General features: G+C 52.4%; 1 protein-coding gene across 4 annotated transcripts; it reads right to left on the reverse strand.

The window, feature by feature from the left end:
* Positions 1-79: 79 nt before the first annotated feature.
* On the reverse strand, positions 80-16133 carry VARS (valyl-tRNA synthetase). Of its 4 annotated transcripts, none has more exons than XM_025383602.1 (28): positions 16001-16133; positions 15773-15911; positions 15408-15532; positions 15231-15315; positions 14877-14977; positions 14616-14743; positions 8484-8648; positions 8158-8239; positions 7508-7627; positions 7313-7421; positions 7133-7227; positions 5699-5789; positions 5324-5448; positions 5133-5236; positions 4888-5046; positions 4694-4784; positions 4454-4559; positions 4298-4368; positions 4088-4213; positions 3626-3730; positions 3481-3549; positions 3316-3394; positions 3055-3182; positions 2595-2750; positions 2205-2411; positions 2022-2133; positions 1564-1889; positions 80-224 (listed from the first exon to the last, which is right to left on the reverse strand). In XM_025383602.1, the coding sequence occupies exons 5-28, from the start codon at positions 14961-14963 to the stop codon at positions 156-158; spliced, it is 2910 nt and encodes a 969-aa protein (XP_025239387.1). In that variant the 5' UTR covers positions 14964-14977; positions 15231-15315; positions 15408-15532; positions 15773-15911; positions 16001-16133; the 3' UTR covers positions 80-155. The 4 variants fall into 4 exon arrangements, with proteins under 4 accessions (XP_025239387.1, XP_025239388.1, XP_025239386.1 ...); XM_025383603.1 differs by having other exon boundaries at positions 15231-15318; XM_025383601.1 differs by having other exon boundaries at positions 1564-2133.
* Between the last annotated feature and the right edge of the window lie 2059 nt (positions 16134-18192).

Raw genomic sequence — 18192 nt, forward strand, 5'->3', positions numbered from 1 at the left:
CTCACCCTGCAACCCCCAGGGATTCAGGCACCCAGCCCCTCTGCTCCCCTCTCTGCCCCCACCACAGATGACAAGAGGATTTTGTGGGAAAATATTTTATTGCTGCCATCCCCATGGTGAGCTGCTGGGGGTGAGCGGGGAAGCTAGGTGGTGGATCACAGCATCTTCTGGAATAGGGCGATGGCCTCATCCACCTTCCTGAGCTCTGCTTCCGTCTGTTGGAGCTGGAGTGGAACCAGGGGATGGGTGAGAACCCACGTCCAAGCAAAGAGACCCCCAGACACCCAGGACAACAAAGTTGGAAAGATGAGCGAGGACCATGGAAGGTCAGTAGCTCGGAGGAGGCGTGAACCTGGCTGGCGTGGCTCCCCACCCATTTCCGCCAGCACCCCCACCCCCCACCTCCACCAGCACCTCTTGGGTCTTGCCTTTTTCCACAGAGTGGTCAGTCCCCAAGAACAAAGGAACCTCAGAGCCTACATGCTCCCTACACAGTGTCCCCACGTAAGCAGGAGAGCACAGGGTCCCAGGCCAATCACTTCATTTGTCAGATGACGATAATATTACCCCTCAAAGGGCTCTTGGGAGAACCAGGTGAGATGAACCAGGTCCACTCAAGGCTCTCTAGCTCTTGGCCTCCGTGACTGATTTTCTCCATGTCTGTGCAGCTTACTCTACTACTCCTCTCTGGCGGAACCCAGGAGGCAGAGGACAAACGAGACTGGCCTTCCAGGGTCAGCTCGGTAGGCTTGAAAGTAAGTGGTGGGAAGTCCAGGGCTCCCGACTACACGTGGACCCCAAGCCTAGCCTCAGGCATGCGGGTTTCCACATTTTAGGCAGCTGGGTGGGGTATGAAGGGTCTGATTGGGAGATAGGATGCCTGGTTCTAGGTCAGCCTCCATCTCCGACCTGTTGTGTGACCCTGGGCTGTGCCCAGCCCCCAGCTGCTCCCCATGTGTAAGGGAAGGGCATTCTATGGTCCCTGCTCCAAGCGCCTGGGCTCCATGCTTCCCAGTGGATTCCCCAGGTTTGGGTACAGAGTCCAGCTTCCAGACCAGGAAGTTTTGGTTTGGATTTTGGGTTTTGTTTTGGATGCTTTTTTTTTTTTTTTTTTTTTGAGAGAGAGGGTCTTCTCTCTCTCTGTTGTCCAGGCTGGAGTGCAGTGGCATGATCTCGGCTCACTGCAGCCTTGACCTCCCAGGCTCAAGCAATCCGCCCACCTCAGCCCCCCGAGTAGCTGGGACCCCAGGTGTGTGCCACTGTGGCCAGCTAATTTTTCTATATTTGTTGTAGAGATGGGATTTCACCATGTTGGCTGCTCTCAAACCCCTGGGCTCAAGTGATCCACCCACCTCGGCCTCCCAAAGTTCTGGGATTACAGGTGTGAAGCACTGAAACAGGCTGTTTTGTTTTGTAAGGTTAGTGGGAATGGAGAAGGAACAAAGAAATCTGTAGCTGGTTACGATCAATTAGTCGTCAACACCACTGTACTCGGACCAGCCCAGACCAGGGTTTTGACGGAGGAAGTGGATGGTGTGGGAAATGCCCACTCACGCCACACACCTTGGCTTCATCTGCCTCCTGGACTTCGAGGGGCACTTTGACAGGGTAGCCTGAGGCGGCACGGCGTTCCCGCAGACGCTGGGCCTGCCGCTGTGCCTCAACTCGCTTGGCTTGCAGCTTGCCCAGCTCCCGCGCAGGGTCCACCAGCCCCTGCAGCTGCAGGTGGATGGAGCAGCGATCAGAGGCCAGAGCCACAGCGCAACCCTGCGGGGCGGGAGCCCCCAGGGCCAGAACAGCCACCACACCTGCGCTGGACAGCGCCTGCACGTAGCCCGACACAGCCGATGCCAGGGCGCCCGTGGCCTCATCCGCCACTTCCAGGAAGCCTGCCAGAGAGGGAGAAAGGTGAGGCCTAGCTCCATGGAGACAGGAAACCAAGCAGTGACTGCTGGACACTGGGTCGCAGAGTGGGCTGAGGGGACAGTGGGATGGGGTGGACATGGGGGCCTGAGGCTCACAGTCAGGCCGGATCCGGGTGAGGTTGTAGTCAGCCCGCAGGGAGCGCACAGCTCGCGTGATGCTTAGCGCCAGCTCAAGGGCAGCTTCTGCCTCAGGGTCCTTCCAGGAGCACTGTGGGGTGGAGGAGGGGGTGAGGGGGCCTGGAGCGCAGGTCAGACTCCCCTCTCCAGGCCATGCCATACCTCTGAGGGCTCTGGGTAGGGGGTAACACAAAGGCTAGGGGGAGCTTGCGGCATCCTCCGGGGCAGCCTCTGGAACAGCTCCTCCGTCACGAAGGGCATGAAGGGCGAGAGCAGCCGCAGGCCAACGTCCAGGCAGGTGTACAGGGTCTGGCGGGCACACTCGGCTGCCACCTGGTCTACCCCATTCAGTACAGGTTTCAGGCACTCCTAGGGGACGAGAGGTACAGGGCTCACGGCTGGAGGTCTAGCCTTGAGCCCTCACTGTGCATGTGAGGACTGGGAAGGGGATGGGTTGGCTTAGGTCTCAAGGCCAACTCTGGCAAAACTGAGCCCAGGGCTCTGCTGCCCGCCCGCCCCCACCATCCCCTGCCCCGCTCTGCTCCTTCTCACCAAGTAGACATCACAGAGCTCATAGAGCCAGAAGCTGTACTGGGCAGTGGTGGCGGCCGGGAAGTCGTAGGCCTGGAAGCCTTGATTGCTGAGCCTCACAGCCTCTGTCAGGCGGCTGCGGATCCAGCGGTCCACCAGGCTTTCATGGCCTCCGGGCTTGGGGAGAGAGGGTGTATCAGCCAGCGGGCCAGGGGAGGGTGACAGAACCCCAGGGGGGCAGGAGTCATGGGCAAATCTTCACCCAGAGTCTGATGAGTCCAAAGCAACCACCTATGTGCCAGGATCTGGGAAGAAGTGACAGGCCCCAGCCCCCAGTGCCCTGGGCTTTCCCTTTAACTGTCTGTCTCTGTGTCTGTCTGTCCCCCGGCAACATGGAGGCCACTCTGGACAGGGGTGCAGCCTGTGTGGGCCCTGCTCAGTGATTCCTGTGCCTAGCCTTTGCTGCCCACCAGGCCCTTACCTGGGAGGTGGGTGAGGGCACAAAACCCTTCCCAAGGCCACGAAGGGCAAACTTGGTGGCATTCCAGAGCTTGTTGCAGAAGTGGCGGTAACCCAGTATCCGGTTCACATCCAGGTTGATGTCACGACCTGGGTCGGGGGTAAGACGTGAGTCCTCATCATCCTCTTCCCAGCCCATGCCCACCAGAGGCTCAGGGTGGAGAAGAGGGATGGGCCTCACAGAAGGAGGGAGTGGCTGGGAGGGCAGCTTTGGGGGCCATACCCTGGGACGTGTAGGCACATAATCCAAACCGGAGAGCATCGGTGCCACACTCGGGAATCCCCGCTGGGAAGTCAGCTTTCTACAGGGAAGAGGCAGAGGCACGAGTGTCCTCAGCCAGCCCCATCCACGCTGTGCTCCTGCTCAGCCCAGCCCAACCCTCCACACCTGCCCTTCTTTGGCCTTCTCCACCTCGCTGGGATCCAGGTTGCTGTTCAGTAGCTGGTCGTGGAGGCCCTGAGGGTGGAGTGGGAGCAGTCAGGTGGCTGTGGCCACAGCCCCACAGCCCTTCCTGGCCCAGCACCCAGCCCACCTGCAGGGAGACTCCATAGATGACGTCCAGGGGATCGATGACATTGCCTAGAGACTTGCTCATCTTCCGGCCGTGAGCATCTCGCACGATGGCGTGGAGGTAGACCTGAAGAGCAGGTGGGCAGGCCCATGAGACTCAGTCCTCTCCTTCCCCGGCCTCAGTGCCCCGACCAGGACTGTGTCTGGTCTACCCCACTGTGAACCTCACGTCCCACTGAGTGTCCCCAAGAGTTCGTTCAGTGCCTTTATGTGAATCAGAAGCACTCCCTCCTCTGGGAAGACGAAGCCCTGGGCACAGGAATCACTGAGCAGGGCCCAGGCTGGATTTCAACCCCCTACCAGCCCCTGGGTCAAGCCTGCCTACAGCTAACTCCATGCCCCAGCCACGCGGGGCCTGTGCTGCAGAACAGGACAGCAGGAGAGGAGGCTGGGGGTGATGGGAGGGTCTCGGCTGTCTCCGCACCTCTCTAAAGGGCAGCCTGCCCGTGAGCTTCAGGCCCAGCATGACCATCCGGGCCACCCAGAAGAAGAGGATGTCGTGACCGGTCTCCAGCAGTGTCCCAGGGTAGAACACACTCAGGTCTTCTGACTGAGGGCAGACCAGGGTGTGAAGAGGAGCCAACACCCACCCTCCAGTCCCCTGTCCCGCCAAGCCCTGGCCCCAGGAACACACCTGGTTGGGCCAGCCAAAAATGGATAAGGGGAAGAGGCCAGAGGAGAACCAGGTATCCAATACATCCTCATCTGAGAGAGGCCAAAGGTCAGAGGTCAGAGGGAGTGGAGCTCTGCCCCCAACAACTCCCTCCAAACCCTCAAAGCCCCTCCTTGCCTTGCTGGAGACTGATCTTGTCAGGGGACACTCCAAACTCCTTGGCTGCCTTCTCCCGGGCCTCCGCCTCGTTGCGTCCACTCACCCAGTACCGCCCGTCAGGGTCCTGCCGCAGGTGCAGTGATTACCCAAGGGGGTGTGTCTGCTTCTGGCTCATCCTGCCCCTCCCCCCACCAAGGACCCAATAAACACACTGCTCCCCCAGGGTGTCCCAGCAGCTAGCTCTGGCCGTCTGCTCACCTCCCCAGGGGGCACCGCTGGGTCACTGACAGTGACAAAGTAGGCTGGGATGCGATGGCCCCACCACAGCTGCCTGGAAATGCACCACTCCCTGCAAATATCGGGGAGGGGAAATCAGGGAGGGCCTGGTGGAGCCTGGCCCAAGCCCTGCTCAGCCCTTGGCAAGCCCCTCCCACACTGAGGGCCCTACACACCGGATGTTGTCCATCCAGGCATGCCATGTGCGCTGATGGGCCTCAGGCAGGATGCGGAGGTCGCCCCGAGTCACAGCGGCGCTGGCAGCCTGGGCCATCTCCCCGCAGCGAACGTACCACTGCGGCCGCAGCAGAGGCTCTACCACGTCCTTCGACCGGCTGTGGGTACGCATAGGTGAGAAGGCCAGGCGGTAAAACTCTAAGGAGCCCTCCACTTTCCTCCCCTCTCAGGCCCCCACCCTCACTTGCAAAGTGGCACCACCATGGGGTTGTCCTCAACGCCACGGAACAGTCCCCGATCCTTCAGCGCCACCAGCACCGCTTTCCTGGCCTCAAACCTAGGCAGGCCCTGGGTAGGAACGAGGCCTCATCATGGCGATGCCCAGCCACCCCTCCATCTCCCTGACCCGGGCACTCATGCTCCAGGCAGCCTCACCAGGAAAGGCGGAGGCACGTTGATGAGGGCCCCCCGGGAGTCCATGATGCTGATGGCCTCCAGCCCATGCCGCTGCCCAACTTCATAGTCGTTTTGGTCATGTGCGGGGGTGATCTTCACAGCACCTGGGTGTACATGGGGATGCCTGGGTCATGAGGGACTCCATGGAGTTCCTTCCTACACTCACTTCTTTTGCAGAAGGATGTAGCTCCAAGACCACTCCTGGCCCCCACTTGTCTAATGCAGTCCCTTGAGAACCACCCCAAGCTCTGCCTATTTGGCTGAAGCTTATTTTCTTTTTCTCCGAGAGAAGATGGACAGCTAGGGTGCAGCTCCAGTCTTTTCCTGTCCCCATAGGACCAGCCCCTTGCCTACCTGTGCCAAAATCCATGTCCACAAATTCATCGAAGACAATGGGAAGGCTCCGAGACAGGAATGGGTGGATCACGTTCTTCCCCTTCAGGTGCTGGGGGTGGAAAAAGATACCAAAAAAGCATGAAGTGGGGCCAGACACCGTGATTCCCACCTGTAATCCCAGAATTTTGGGAGGCTGAGGCAGACAGATCACTTGAGGCCGGGAGTTGGAGACCAGCCTGGCCAACATGGTGAAACCTTGTCTCTACTAAAAATACAAAAAAAAACAAAAAAAAATTAGCCAGGTGTGGTGACGCATGCCTGTAATCTCAGCTACTCAAGAGGCTGAGGCATGAGTACTGCTTGAAACCCGGGAGGTGGAGGTTGCAATAAGCCAAGATGGCACCACTGCACTCTAGCCTGAGCGAGAGAGACCCTCTCTCAAAAAAAAAAAAAAAAAAAAAATGCATGCAGAGGCCTGGTGCCATGGCTCACATCTGTAATCCCCACACTTTGGGAGGCTGGGGCAGGAGGCTTCCTTGAGGCCAGGAGTTCAAGATCAGCCTGGTTAACAGAGCGAGACCTTGTCTCTATTTAACTTTTGTTTTTTTTGAGACAGAGTCTCGCTGTGTCGCCAAGGCTGAAGTGCAGCGGAGTGATCTCAGCTCACTGCAACCTCCGCATCCCATGTTCAAGCGATTCTCCTGCCTCAGCCTCCTGAGTAGCTGGGATTACAGGCACCCGCCACCACAACCGGCTAATTTTTTGTATTTTTAGTAGAGACAGGGTTTCACTACGTTGGCCAGGCTGGTCTAGAACTCCTGACCTTATGATTCGCTTGCCTCAGCCTCCCAAAGCGCTGGGATTACAGGCAGGAGCCACCACGCCCGGTTATTTAACTTTTTAAAAACTTTTTAAAGGGCTGGGCCCAAGTCCTTCCTTTCCAGGGCCCTGACTATCCCAACACTTGAACTCCCCAAACAGCCCCCAGTAGCTATACCGTCAGAGCTGGGAAAGACGCTGAAGACCAGTTTCTTTTTTTTTTTTTTTGAGACGGAGTCTCGCTCTGTTGCCCAGGCTGGAGTGCAGTGGCCGGATCTCAGCTCACTGCAAGCTCCGCCTCCCGGGTTTACGCCATTCTCCTGCCTCAGCCTCCCGAGTAGCTGGGACTGCAGGCGCCCGCCACCTCGCCCGGCTAGTTTTTTGTATTTTTAGTAGAGACGGGGTTTCACCATGTTAGCCAGGATGGTCTCGATCTCCTGACCTTGTGATCCGCCCGTCTTGGCCTCCCAAAGTGCTGGGATTACAGGCTTGAGCCACCGCGCCCGGCCGAAGACCAGTTTCTAACCCAGTTTCCTCTCCTCAGCCAGGGTCCTAAGTCCAACCCCTCCACCCCATAAGAACGGGAGCCCTTTTTGGCCAGGATTCCTTCCCTAACTGTGGACAGTCCCCCACCTGGTATCTGGTATCTTTGGGGTGCACAGCTACAGCCACATCTCCCAGCATTGTCTCGATCCGAGTTGTTGCCACCACCACCTCCTCGTCGCTGTCTGGGGTGACAGAAGGCCTTGTGGTCTTGGCCCTGGCCCCTTCCTGCCACTCCCAGCCCAGGATCCTGGTGCCCCTGGCTCCTACCTGAGCCTTGGACCTTATAGGCAAAGGACACGAGGACCCCGAACTCCACCTTCTCCTTGTAGCCAGGCACGGAGAGCAGGGTGCGACCTGTCAGCTCCTTCTTATCCACCTGTAAAATGGGTATTTAGAGGCGTGGCCCAGGGGCCAGGGCCAGGGTAGACTGGAGATGGAGACAGGCCAGGTTAGGGGGCGCACCTCAATGTCAGAGATGGCGGAGTTGAGGGTGCAGGACCAGTTAACAAGGCGGGTACTGCGATAGATGACACCTTCCTCGTGAAGCCGGACAAAGGCCTCTGTCACAGCTGCTGAGAGTTTCTGGGGTGGAGCAGGGAGAAGTCAGAGAGATGGGCCTTGTGCTGGAGGCCCAGGCAGACACCCAGGGCTCCAGTGAGGCCTGGCCCATACAGAGTCCCACTGGCCAGCACAAAGACCCCTCTGAGGGGAGTACTTTCCTTCTTTCCTTGAGGGGGAGAGGGGACTAAGGGAACACAAGAGCAGCCAACAAGTCTTGTGATGCTGCAGATGGCAACGAAGACACTCAGCTGGGGACAAGTATTGGTGCAGAGGACCCTGGGAGTTCAGGCTCCATGGGAGACGGGGTCCTGATCATGTGCCATCTGGAGGAATCTGGAGCTCCCAGAGCCAAGACAGGGAACACGAAGGGCCACGATATGGAAAGGGCCGTGGCGAGGGGTGGGAAGTGGCATTTGCAGCCGAGCCCTCCATGGTGTTTTACGTGGGCCAGCTCCTGAGAGAGGGCCGCAGCACCTGTGCTCTCTCCTGTGGGAGTCCCACCCTGGGGAGACTCCTACTCCTGCCCCAGCTTTGAGACCCCTCCCACGCACAGGGTCCATGGTGAAACAGGCTCGATCCCAGTCCAAGGAGCTGCCGAGCTTCTTCAACTGGTGGTAAATCCGGTCACCTTTCCTGGAAGTAGACAGACAGGCTGAGGTCAGCACTCATGCCTGGGCTGGAGGGAGACATCAGGTGGCTGACTGGGCACTGTGGAGATCACCTATGCCCCTGAAATTTACCTGGTCCCTAGAGCCAACTGACTCTGCCTCTGTGAGAGGGTCTGACCCTGTGGCCAGGGGTTACAGGTGACAGAGGTCCTCTGGATAGGGAATAGGGAGGCAGGGCTGTAATGCCCACAGGGATGCTGCATACTCACTCCTCCTTCCACTTCCAGACCTCCTGTAGAAAGGCCTCGCGGCCCAGCTGGTGCCGGCTCAGCCCCTGCTCACGCCATAGCTTCTTCTCCACCACCACCTGGGTGGCAATACCTGCATGGTCACAGCCAGGGTTCCACAGGGTGGTCTCCCCACGCATACGGTGCCTGTTGGGGGGCATGGAGGACCAGAGGGTGAGTCAGGCCAGTGGGGCTGGCACCAAAGAAAGGAGAGGCTCCAGGCAAGGAGTCAATGGACTCTAAATAAAGAAGCAGGGAGGCCGGGCACAGTGGCTCATGCCTGTAATCCCAGAACTTTGGGAGGCTGAGGTGGGCGGATCACCTAAGGTGGGGAGTTCGAGATCAGCCTGGCCAACATGGTAAAACCCTTCTCTACTAAAAATACAAAATTAGCTGGGCATGGTGGCACGTGCCTGTAATCCCAGCACTTTGGGAGGCCGAGGTGGGTGGATCACCTGAGGTGGGGAGTTCAAGATAAGCCCCGGCCAACATGGTAAAACCCTGTCTCTGTTAAAAATACAAAGTTAGCTGGGCGTGGTGGCATATGCCTGTAACCTCAGCTACTTGGGAGGCTGAGGCAGGAGAATTGCTTGAACCCGGGAAGCAGAGGTTGCAGCAAGCCAGGATCATGCCATTGCACTCCAGCCTAGGTGACAGAGTGAGACTCCGTCTCCAAAAAACAAACAAAAAAAGAAAGAAGGAGGGGTAGAGCTGGAACCCTTGTGATTCTAAAGCTAGTCAAGGAGAAAAGATTTGCAGGAAGAGCCAAGGCAATATGGAAAAAGAACAAAGACAGGCCTGCGTGGTGGCTCACACCTGTAACCCCAGGACTTTGGGAGGCCAAGGCGAGTGGATCACTTGAGGACAGGAGTTCGAGACCAGCCTGACCAACATGGCGAAACCCTGTCTCTACCAAAAATACAAAAATTAGCCAGGCATGGTGGTGCATGCCTGTAATCCCAGCTACTTGGGAGGCTGAAGCACAAGAATCGCTTGAACCCGGGAGGTGGAGGTTGCAGTGAGCTGAGATTGGGCCACTGCACTCCAGCCTGGATGATAGAGTGAGACTCTGTCTCAAAAAAAAAAAAAAAAAAAAAAAAAAGAACAAAGAGGAGGCTCCTGCCAAACAGGATAGCAAAAGTTCTAATTGTTAAAATAAATTACTAAATAGAAACAAAATAGTGCCTGGAAACAGATACAAGCAAATTTAGTATTTGTGAAAGGTGGCACTTCCTATCAGTAAAGTAAGGATAAACTATTCAAAATATTTGTTTGGAACAACTAGCTAATTATTTGGAAAAAATCTTCCCCTTATCAATAGTCACAAAAAGAAACTTTAGATAGATTAAAGAATTCAAGCCAGGCACAGTGGCTCAAACCTATAACCCCAACACTTTGGGAGGCCAAGGTTGGAGGATTGCTTGAGCCCAGGAGTTGCAGACTAGCCTGGGCAACATAGTGAGACCTAGTCTCTGCAAAAAAAAAAAAAAAAAAAAAAAAGCCAGGCATGGTGGCGTGCACCTTTGTTCCCAGCTGAGAGCCTCTGTCTCAAAAATAAAGAAATAAATAAATAAGCCAGGCGCGGTGGCTCACGCCTGTAATCCCAGCACTTTGGGAGTCCGAGACAGGCGGATCACTTCAAGTTAGGAGGTCGAGACCAGTTTGGCCAACATGGCAAAACTCTCTCTAATAAAAATGCAAAAAAATTAGCTGGGCGTGGTGGTGCACGCCTGTAGTGCCAGCTACTCAGGAGACTGAGACACGAGAATTGCTTGAACCCGAGTGGTGGACGTTGCAGTGATACAACATCGCGTCACTGCACTCCAGTCTGGGTGACAGAATGAGACTCTGTCTCATTTAAAAAACAAAAAAGTATTCATTCTGTTCTCATGTAAACAAACTTGGGGGCCAGGTATGGTGGTTCATGCCTGTAGTCCCAGCACTTTGGGAGACTGAGGGAGGAGGATTACTTGAGCCCAGAAGTTCAAGACTAGCTGGGGCAACATAGCGAGACCCTCTCTTGGTTTTGTTAAAAAATTGAAAAACAGGGCTGGGCGTGGTGGCTCATGCCTATAATCCCAGCACTTTGGGAGGCTGAGGCGGGCGGATCACGAGATCAGGAGATTGAGACCATCCTGGCTACCACGGTGAAACCCTGTCTCTACTAAAAATAAAAAAAAAAAATTAGCCAGGTGTGGTGGCGGGCGCCTGTAGTCCCAGTTACTCAGGAGGCTGAGGCAGGAGAATGGTGTGAACCCGGGAGGCGGAGCTTGCAGTGAGCCAAGATCGCACCACTGCACTCCAGCCTGGGTGACAGAGCGAGACTCCATTTCCAAAAAAAAAAAAAAAAAAAAATTGAAAAATTGAAAAACGAAACAAAAACGCAAACACAAACACAGACAACTTGGCCATTGTATGTTATGTGTATTTAACAGAACTGTTGGCTGGGCGAGGTGGCTCATGCCTATCATCTCAGCACTTTGGGAGGCCGAAGCAGGCGGATCACAAGGTCAGGAGTTCGAGACCAGCCTGACCAACATGGTGAAACTCTGTCTCTACTAAAAATAGAAAAATTAGCCGGGTGTGGTGGCCGGTGCCTATAATCCCAGCTACTCAGAAGGCTGAGGCAGGAGAATCGCTCGAACCCAGGAGGCATAGGTTGCAGTAAGCATGCACCACTGCACTCCAGCCTGGGCAACAGAGCAAGACTCTGACTCAAAAAAAAAAAAAAAAAACCAGGCCAGGCGCCGTGGCTCACGCGTGTAATCCCAGAACTTTGTGAGGCCGAGGCGGGCAGATCACGAGGTCAGGAGATTGAGACCATCCTGGCTAACACGGTGAAACCCTGTCTCTACTAAAAAAAAAAACAAAAAACAAAAAATTAGCCGGGCATGGTGGCCGGCACTTGTAGTCCCAACTACTCTGGAGGCTGAGGCAGGAGAATGGCATGAACCCGGGAGGCGGAGCTTGCAGTGAGCCAAGATCGCGCCACTGCACTCCAGCCTGGGTGACTGCCTCAAAAAAATAATAATAAAAAAAATAAAAAAATAAAACAAATAACTGTTTTCCCAGCTCTCAGTTACTTGCAAAATGCATAAACATTACATCCCCAGTGCTCAGCGCAGGAGGGGCACATAGTTGGGCCCAGTAAATATCTTTTGACCACATTAATTTAGTACCTAAGACACCTGAAAAAATTCTCAAAATTTAAATATAATAAACCCTGGTTTCCAAAAATGGTAAAGTCATTTTAAAACACTTTTTAAAAAGATTTGTCACCTATACTATTACTTTGTATTTATTACTAATTAAAATATTAGCAGTGAAAACAAATAGTAACAGAAAACAGAAGAAACATTTACAATAACAGGAAAACTACCACACAATAATAAAACACAAACATTTACAATATATAACAAAAAAATCAATACCCAGAACAGGTAAAGAATTCTCAAAAAAAATTAAAAAGAAAAACAACAAAGAATCAATAGAAAAACAGGCAAAAGATAGATACAGACAATTCACATACGGGTAAACCTGACTGGCCAAGAAATATGGAAATAGGTACAATTTCAATAGTAATCAGAAAAGTACAAAGTAAAGTAACAGAGGTATCATTTTTTTGTCCATCAGATTGGCAAAACTAATTAGGCAACCCTAATGCTCCGGCTTGGAAAGGGTGGGGAAATGAATCCTCTCACAGCAATTCCTGGAGGTATCAATCAGCAAAGCCATTCTGCAGGGCAACCTGGCAGCTTCTGTGCGTACTTAATATAGGTGTGCCCTGCCGACCTAGCAGTTTCACTTCTTGATAGCTACACCAGTGAAACCCTTCCACACATGCTTGAGCAAGCATGTACAGCAGGGGTATCCAATCTTTTGGCTTCCCTGGGCCACACGGAAGAACTGTCTTGGGCCACACATAAAATACACTAACACTGGCCGGGCGCGGTGGTTCACGCCTGTAATCCCAGCACTTTGGGAGGCCGAGGCGGGTAGATCACGAGGTCAGGAGATCGAGACCATCCTGGCTAACATGGGGAAACCCTGTCTCTAGTAAAAATAAAAAAAAAAAAAATTAGCTGAGTGTGGTGGCGGGCGCCTGTAGTCCCAGCTACTCAGGAGGATGAGGCAGGAGAATGGCGTTAACCTGGGAGGTGGAGCTTGGAGCTTGCAGTGAGCCCAGATTGTGCCACTGCACTCCAGCCTGGGCGACAGAGCGACACTCATCTCAAAAAAAATAAAAAATAAAAATAAATAAATAAAAATACACTAACACTAACGATAGCTGATGAGCTTAAAACACACACACACACACACACAATCTTAAATGTTTAAAGAAAGTTTACAAATTTGTGTTAAGCTGCATTCAAAGCCTTCCTGGGCCACAAGTGGCCCACAGGCTGCAGGTTGGACAAGCTTGATATACAGGGATGTGCATTAGAGTAAGGTTTTCAACAACAACAACAACAACAAACCAGAAAGAACCATTAATTAAAAAGTGACTCCAGGCTGGGAGCAGTAGCTCACTCACGCCTGTAATCCCAGCACTTTGGGAGGTTAAGGCAGGCAGATCACCTGAGGTCAGGAGTTCGAGACCAGCCTGGTCAACATGGTGAAACCCCATCTCTACTAAAAATACAAAAATTAGCTGGGTGTGGTGGCAGGTGCCTGTAATGCCAGCTACTTGGGAGGCTGAGGCAAGAGAATCACTTGAACCTAGGAGGTGGAGGTTGCAGTGAGCAGAGATTGCGCCACTGCACTCCAGCCTGAGCAAAAAGAGCGAAACTCTGTCTCAAAAAAAAAAAAAAAAAAAAGAGTGACTTCACTATGGTATAGCCACACTATGGGATATTATGGAACAATGAAAAAGAAGGAAGTCAGTATGTGTGGTATGTGTGTAAGGACAAGGAAAGATCTCCAAGAGAAAGTGTTAAGTGTAAGAAGAAAGCTAGCGCATAACATGTGTAATGTGAACCCTTTATGTTAAAATATAGAAAAGACTCACCCAAAAGGAGAACTATAAATTTCTATGGGTACATGTATATGTAAGTAAATAGGAAAGATCTGGAAAGATACACATCAAAGTGATAACAATGGCTAAATCTTGGGAAGAAGTAGGTGTGGGGGGGTGGTCAAGGGGATTTGAAAATTTAAATTTCTTATAAGAATATATTCATAGGCCGGGCATGGTGGCTCAAGCCTGTAACCCCAGCACTTTGGGAGGCCGAGACGGGCGGATCACGAGGTCAGGAGATCGAGACCGTCCTGGCCTACACGGTGAAACCCCGTCTCTACTAAAAAATACAAAAAACTAGCCGGGCGAGGTGGCGGGCGCCTGTAGTCCCAGCTCCTCAGGAGGCTGAGGCAGGAGAATGGCGTAAACCCGGGAGGGGGAGCTTGCAGTGAGCTGAGATCCGGTCACTGCACTCCAACCTGGGTGACAGAGCGAGACTCCGTCTCAAAAAAAAAAAAAAAAGAATATATTCATATATTTTGGTCAGTTGCGGTGGCAGATTCCTATAATCCCAGCTACTTGGGAGGCTGAGGCAGGAGAATCACTTGAACCCAGGAGGCGGAGGTTGCCATGAGCCAAGATGGTGTCACTGCACTCCAGCCTGGGCAACAGAACAAGACTCTGTCTCCAAAAAAAAAAATATATATATATATATATATATATATATTCATATATTTTTAATTAAATTCAAAATAATGTTATTGTTACTAGAAAAAGAAGGGATAGGCTGGGTGTGGTGCCTCACACCTATAATTCCAGCACCCTGGGAGGCTGAGGCAGGAGAATCACTTGACCTGGAGACCAGACTGAGCAACAAAGTGAAAACCCATCTTCACAAAAATTTAAATTAACTTAAGTTAAAATTAAATAAAGAAAGAAGGGAGAGAAGAGAGTCTGCAAGTGGCAGTGTTGCATGGGAGTACTGGACTAGGAGAGGAAGCTAAATGATCAGATGGGAATGAGAGAGAGAAGTGTAGCGCCTCTGGGGGCAGAGGTAAGCACCAACCCAGAAGGAGAGAGGCTGGGGGGCTGTCAGCCAAGAGGAGAGAGCCAGATGAGGCAGAGGGAACCAGAGGGAGGTGCGGATAGGAGCTCACCATCGAGTCAGGGAGTCCTGGATGGCGTTGGTGAGCGCATGGCCCAGGTGCAGGGAGCCTGTCACGTTGGGGGGTGGGATGCACATCATGAAGACACCTCGGGGATTTGCTGCTGACACATTAGGACGCTGATGGTGGAGAAGGATGGCACATGTTTAAGGCCTCAGGTCACCTCTCCCAGCGCCTCCCAGGCAACACGTCCTTCAGTCCTGCCCTTCCCCACCCCACCCACTCTGGGCCTGGGCAGCAGTGCCCACTCACCCCATACTCTGGCTTGAAGAAGCCCTGCTGCTCCCACCAAGGGTACCAGGCAGCCTCCACATACCGAGGGCTGTAGGAGTCGGGCATGGGGCCACTGACATCTGGGGGAGAGGAAGGGAGGGCTCAGTGCCGTGGCTGAGAGCACCAGGAAGGAGACGTGCTGGCAGAGAGGGATCAGGATCTCCCTCTCTGAATGTCACTTACATCGTAGAACAAGCATTGGAGGGGCCTAGGGGCAGGGGAGGGGGTCTGCAAATCCTCACCAAACAAAGTGGTGAGAGCAAGAACAGAGCAAGATAGGGTGAAAACTTGGAAGGGGCTGCTGAGAGGTGAACCCCTTCCCACTCCTAGTACCTTTCTTTTCCCCGGGTGGGGTTGGGAGGTCATAGGTAATGACCCCAGGATCCCGTTTCTCCCTCTTCTCTGGTTTTGGTTTCTTCTGCTTGGGAGGGAGAAGACATAGGCCCAGACATCAGCCACCCCATCACTGCACACATCAACTTTCCTTCCAGCTCCACCCTCGCCTCTCACCTCCCCTGCAGGTGGCTGCTGCTGTTGGATCTTCTGCTTCTGTTGGAATTTCTCTAGCTTCTCCCGTTTCTTTGCCTCTTTCTTGAGCTGAGCAGCTGTCTTTGGGAGGGCAGGAGTCTCGGGGCCTAGAGAGAGGCACAGAAATTCAGACTCAGCCAGCTGGGGACCCTCTTGGATGGCACTACTAGGTTTCAGATGGGCTATTTCAGACGCCTGAGGTCTCGCCCATGCTGACCTCCCCCCTCCCCCTCCTCTCCCGCAGGACCCTGCCCCAGTGATTCTGCCATTTCTATGAAAAAAAGAAAGTGAGTTGCATGGAAGGCCCCAGGGAAGCCCCTATCCTCCAACTCCTCGCCCTGCCTCACCTGGCTGATGAGAGAGAGGCCTGGGCCCTGAGTATAGAACTACTTCTCCCAGCACTGCTCGGAATTCTGGCTGCCGGACACACGTGACAAACCAGCGAGTCACATTATTCCAGATCCGGCGGGCAGGTGGGTCTAGGACCTGAACACGAAATAAATGACTATTCTCAGTCACCCTACAGTGAGGTTTGAGGGGAGCAGTCTTGTTCTTCCCCAGGCCTGGTGACTCACGTATCGGAAAGGCAGCAGCAAGGCTGTGACAGCCGCCAGGTCAGCCAGAGTAGGGGCCTCCCCGGCCAAGTAGGTGTGCAGCCGAAGCCACTCCTCCAAGGGGCTCAAGGCCCTGCCCAGGGCCCCCAGCACAGCCTGGCAGGAAGGGGAAGAGGTGTGAGACAAGGTTTGGCCCGCCTCCATCTCCCACCACAACCCTCCTTTTGGCCTCCCTCCACCCCACTCCAACAAATCACCACCTCTGAGTCCCATTTCTTCACTCAAGTAGTCATAATAAAAATACTTCTGACTCATCCAGCAAATGAAACTCAATACTTATGTGTTAGATGCAATATGTTAAGCATAGAAGTAAAGATTATATGAGGCAACTCAATAACTGCCAGGTTCAGGACATCAATAAATATTTAAGTACTTCTCCAGGGAATGAGAGGACAACACGAACAGATAGACAGAGCCCTGACCTGGTAGAGTTAACATTCTTGTAGGGGAACAACAAATGAGCAAATATAAAATGCAGTGCTCGGGCTGGGCCTGGTGGCTCACGCCTGTAATCCCAGCACTTTGGGAGGCTGAGGCGGGGGGATCATGAGGTCAGGAGATCGAGACCATCCTGGCTAACAGGGAGAAACCTTGCTTCTACTAAAAATGCAAAAAAATCGGCCGGGCATGGTGGCAGGCACCTGTAGTCCCAGCTACTAGGGAGGCTGAGGCAGGAGAATGGCGTGAACCTGGGAGATGGAGCTTGCATTGAGCTGAGATCACGCCACTGTACTCCAGCCTGGGCAACAAAGCGAGACTCCGTCTCAACAACAACAACAAAAAACCAAAAAAAAACCCATGCCATATTTTTCTTAACTCCTATGAAGAAAAATAAAGCAGAATGAGGGGAACAGGGGCCGGGCGCCGTGGCTCACGCCTGTAATCTCAGCATTTTGGGAGGCCGAGGCGAGCAGACAATCTGAGGTTAGGAGTTCAAGACCCTGGTCAACATGACAAAACCCCATCTCCACTAAAAACACAAAAAATTGCCGGGCGCGGTGGCTCACGCCTGTAATCCCAGCACTTTGGGAGGCCGAGGCGGGCGGATCACAAGGTCAGGAGATCGAGACCACGGTGAAACCCCATCTCTACTAAAAATACAAAAAATTAGCCGGGCGCGGTTGTGGGCGCCTGTAGTCCCAGCTACTCGGGAGGCTGAGGCAGGAGAATGGCGTGAACCCGGGAGGCGGAGCTTGCAGTGAGCCGAGATCGCGCCACTGCACTCCAGCCTGGGCGACAGAGTGAGACTCTGTCTCAAAAAAAAAAAAAAAAAAAAACAGCATGGTAAAAAAGCAGCTAACACCAAGCAGGCATCTATCATCTAAAAAGATTTTCAAAAGTACCTTCAGTGTTTGTTAAATATCCAAAGAGAGAAATGCAAATTTAACAGACTAATTTTTAAATGAGTACTTTATTTTTATAATACCTCTTATCATGACCATTCACCATTAAAGCATTAAAACAGCATGTTCCTTTGAATCTTCGAGTGAAAATATGAAATTTCTCCTCTGTAATTTTCCAACCTACCAACACCTATCATCATATCTAGCAATTTAATAAAATGTTATGAAAATCTGTAACAAATACACTTCTTTGGCATTAAAACAACTTGTAACTGGATGAGAAGAATTAAAAAGTAATACCATCAAGGGCAAAGCTCTACTAACTATTTAACAGGATGACTTAGAAGTCTAATTATTCAACACATAGTTGTTTCCCCAGTTAAATGCTTTAAAAACTAGCCAAACTAATAAATCTTAAGAATTATTAGCAAGAAAACAATTTTTCTGAAATTCTTGCTGTTAAATTTAGTGTTTACAATTCAGTTTGGGGTAACTTTAAAGAAGTTTTGATTTCATTCCTTAGGATAAAGATTCTTTTTAGCACTTCTTATGTCAATAACTTATAATAGTGAATGGCTGAATCCAAATCTCATTTTACTTTTTATTTTTCCATGTTATATGAGTAGGTAAATATGTTTACAAATATTTAAATATGCAAGTACTTTTCTACATATTAATATGTAGAGAACTTTTATTATTTATCTTTCTTGAAAAAAGATATGCTTCGGTCACATTATGTGTATATTCACATTAAAACAATAAAACTGGGCCAGGCATGGTGGTTCTTGCCTATAATCCCAACACTTTGGG

Source organism: Theropithecus gelada, chromosome 4 (genome assembly GCF_003255815.1).
Source record: "Theropithecus gelada isolate Dixy chromosome 4, Tgel_1.0, whole genome shotgun sequence".
NCBI classification, from domain to species: Eukaryota; Metazoa; Chordata; class Mammalia; order Primates; family Cercopithecidae; genus Theropithecus; species Theropithecus gelada.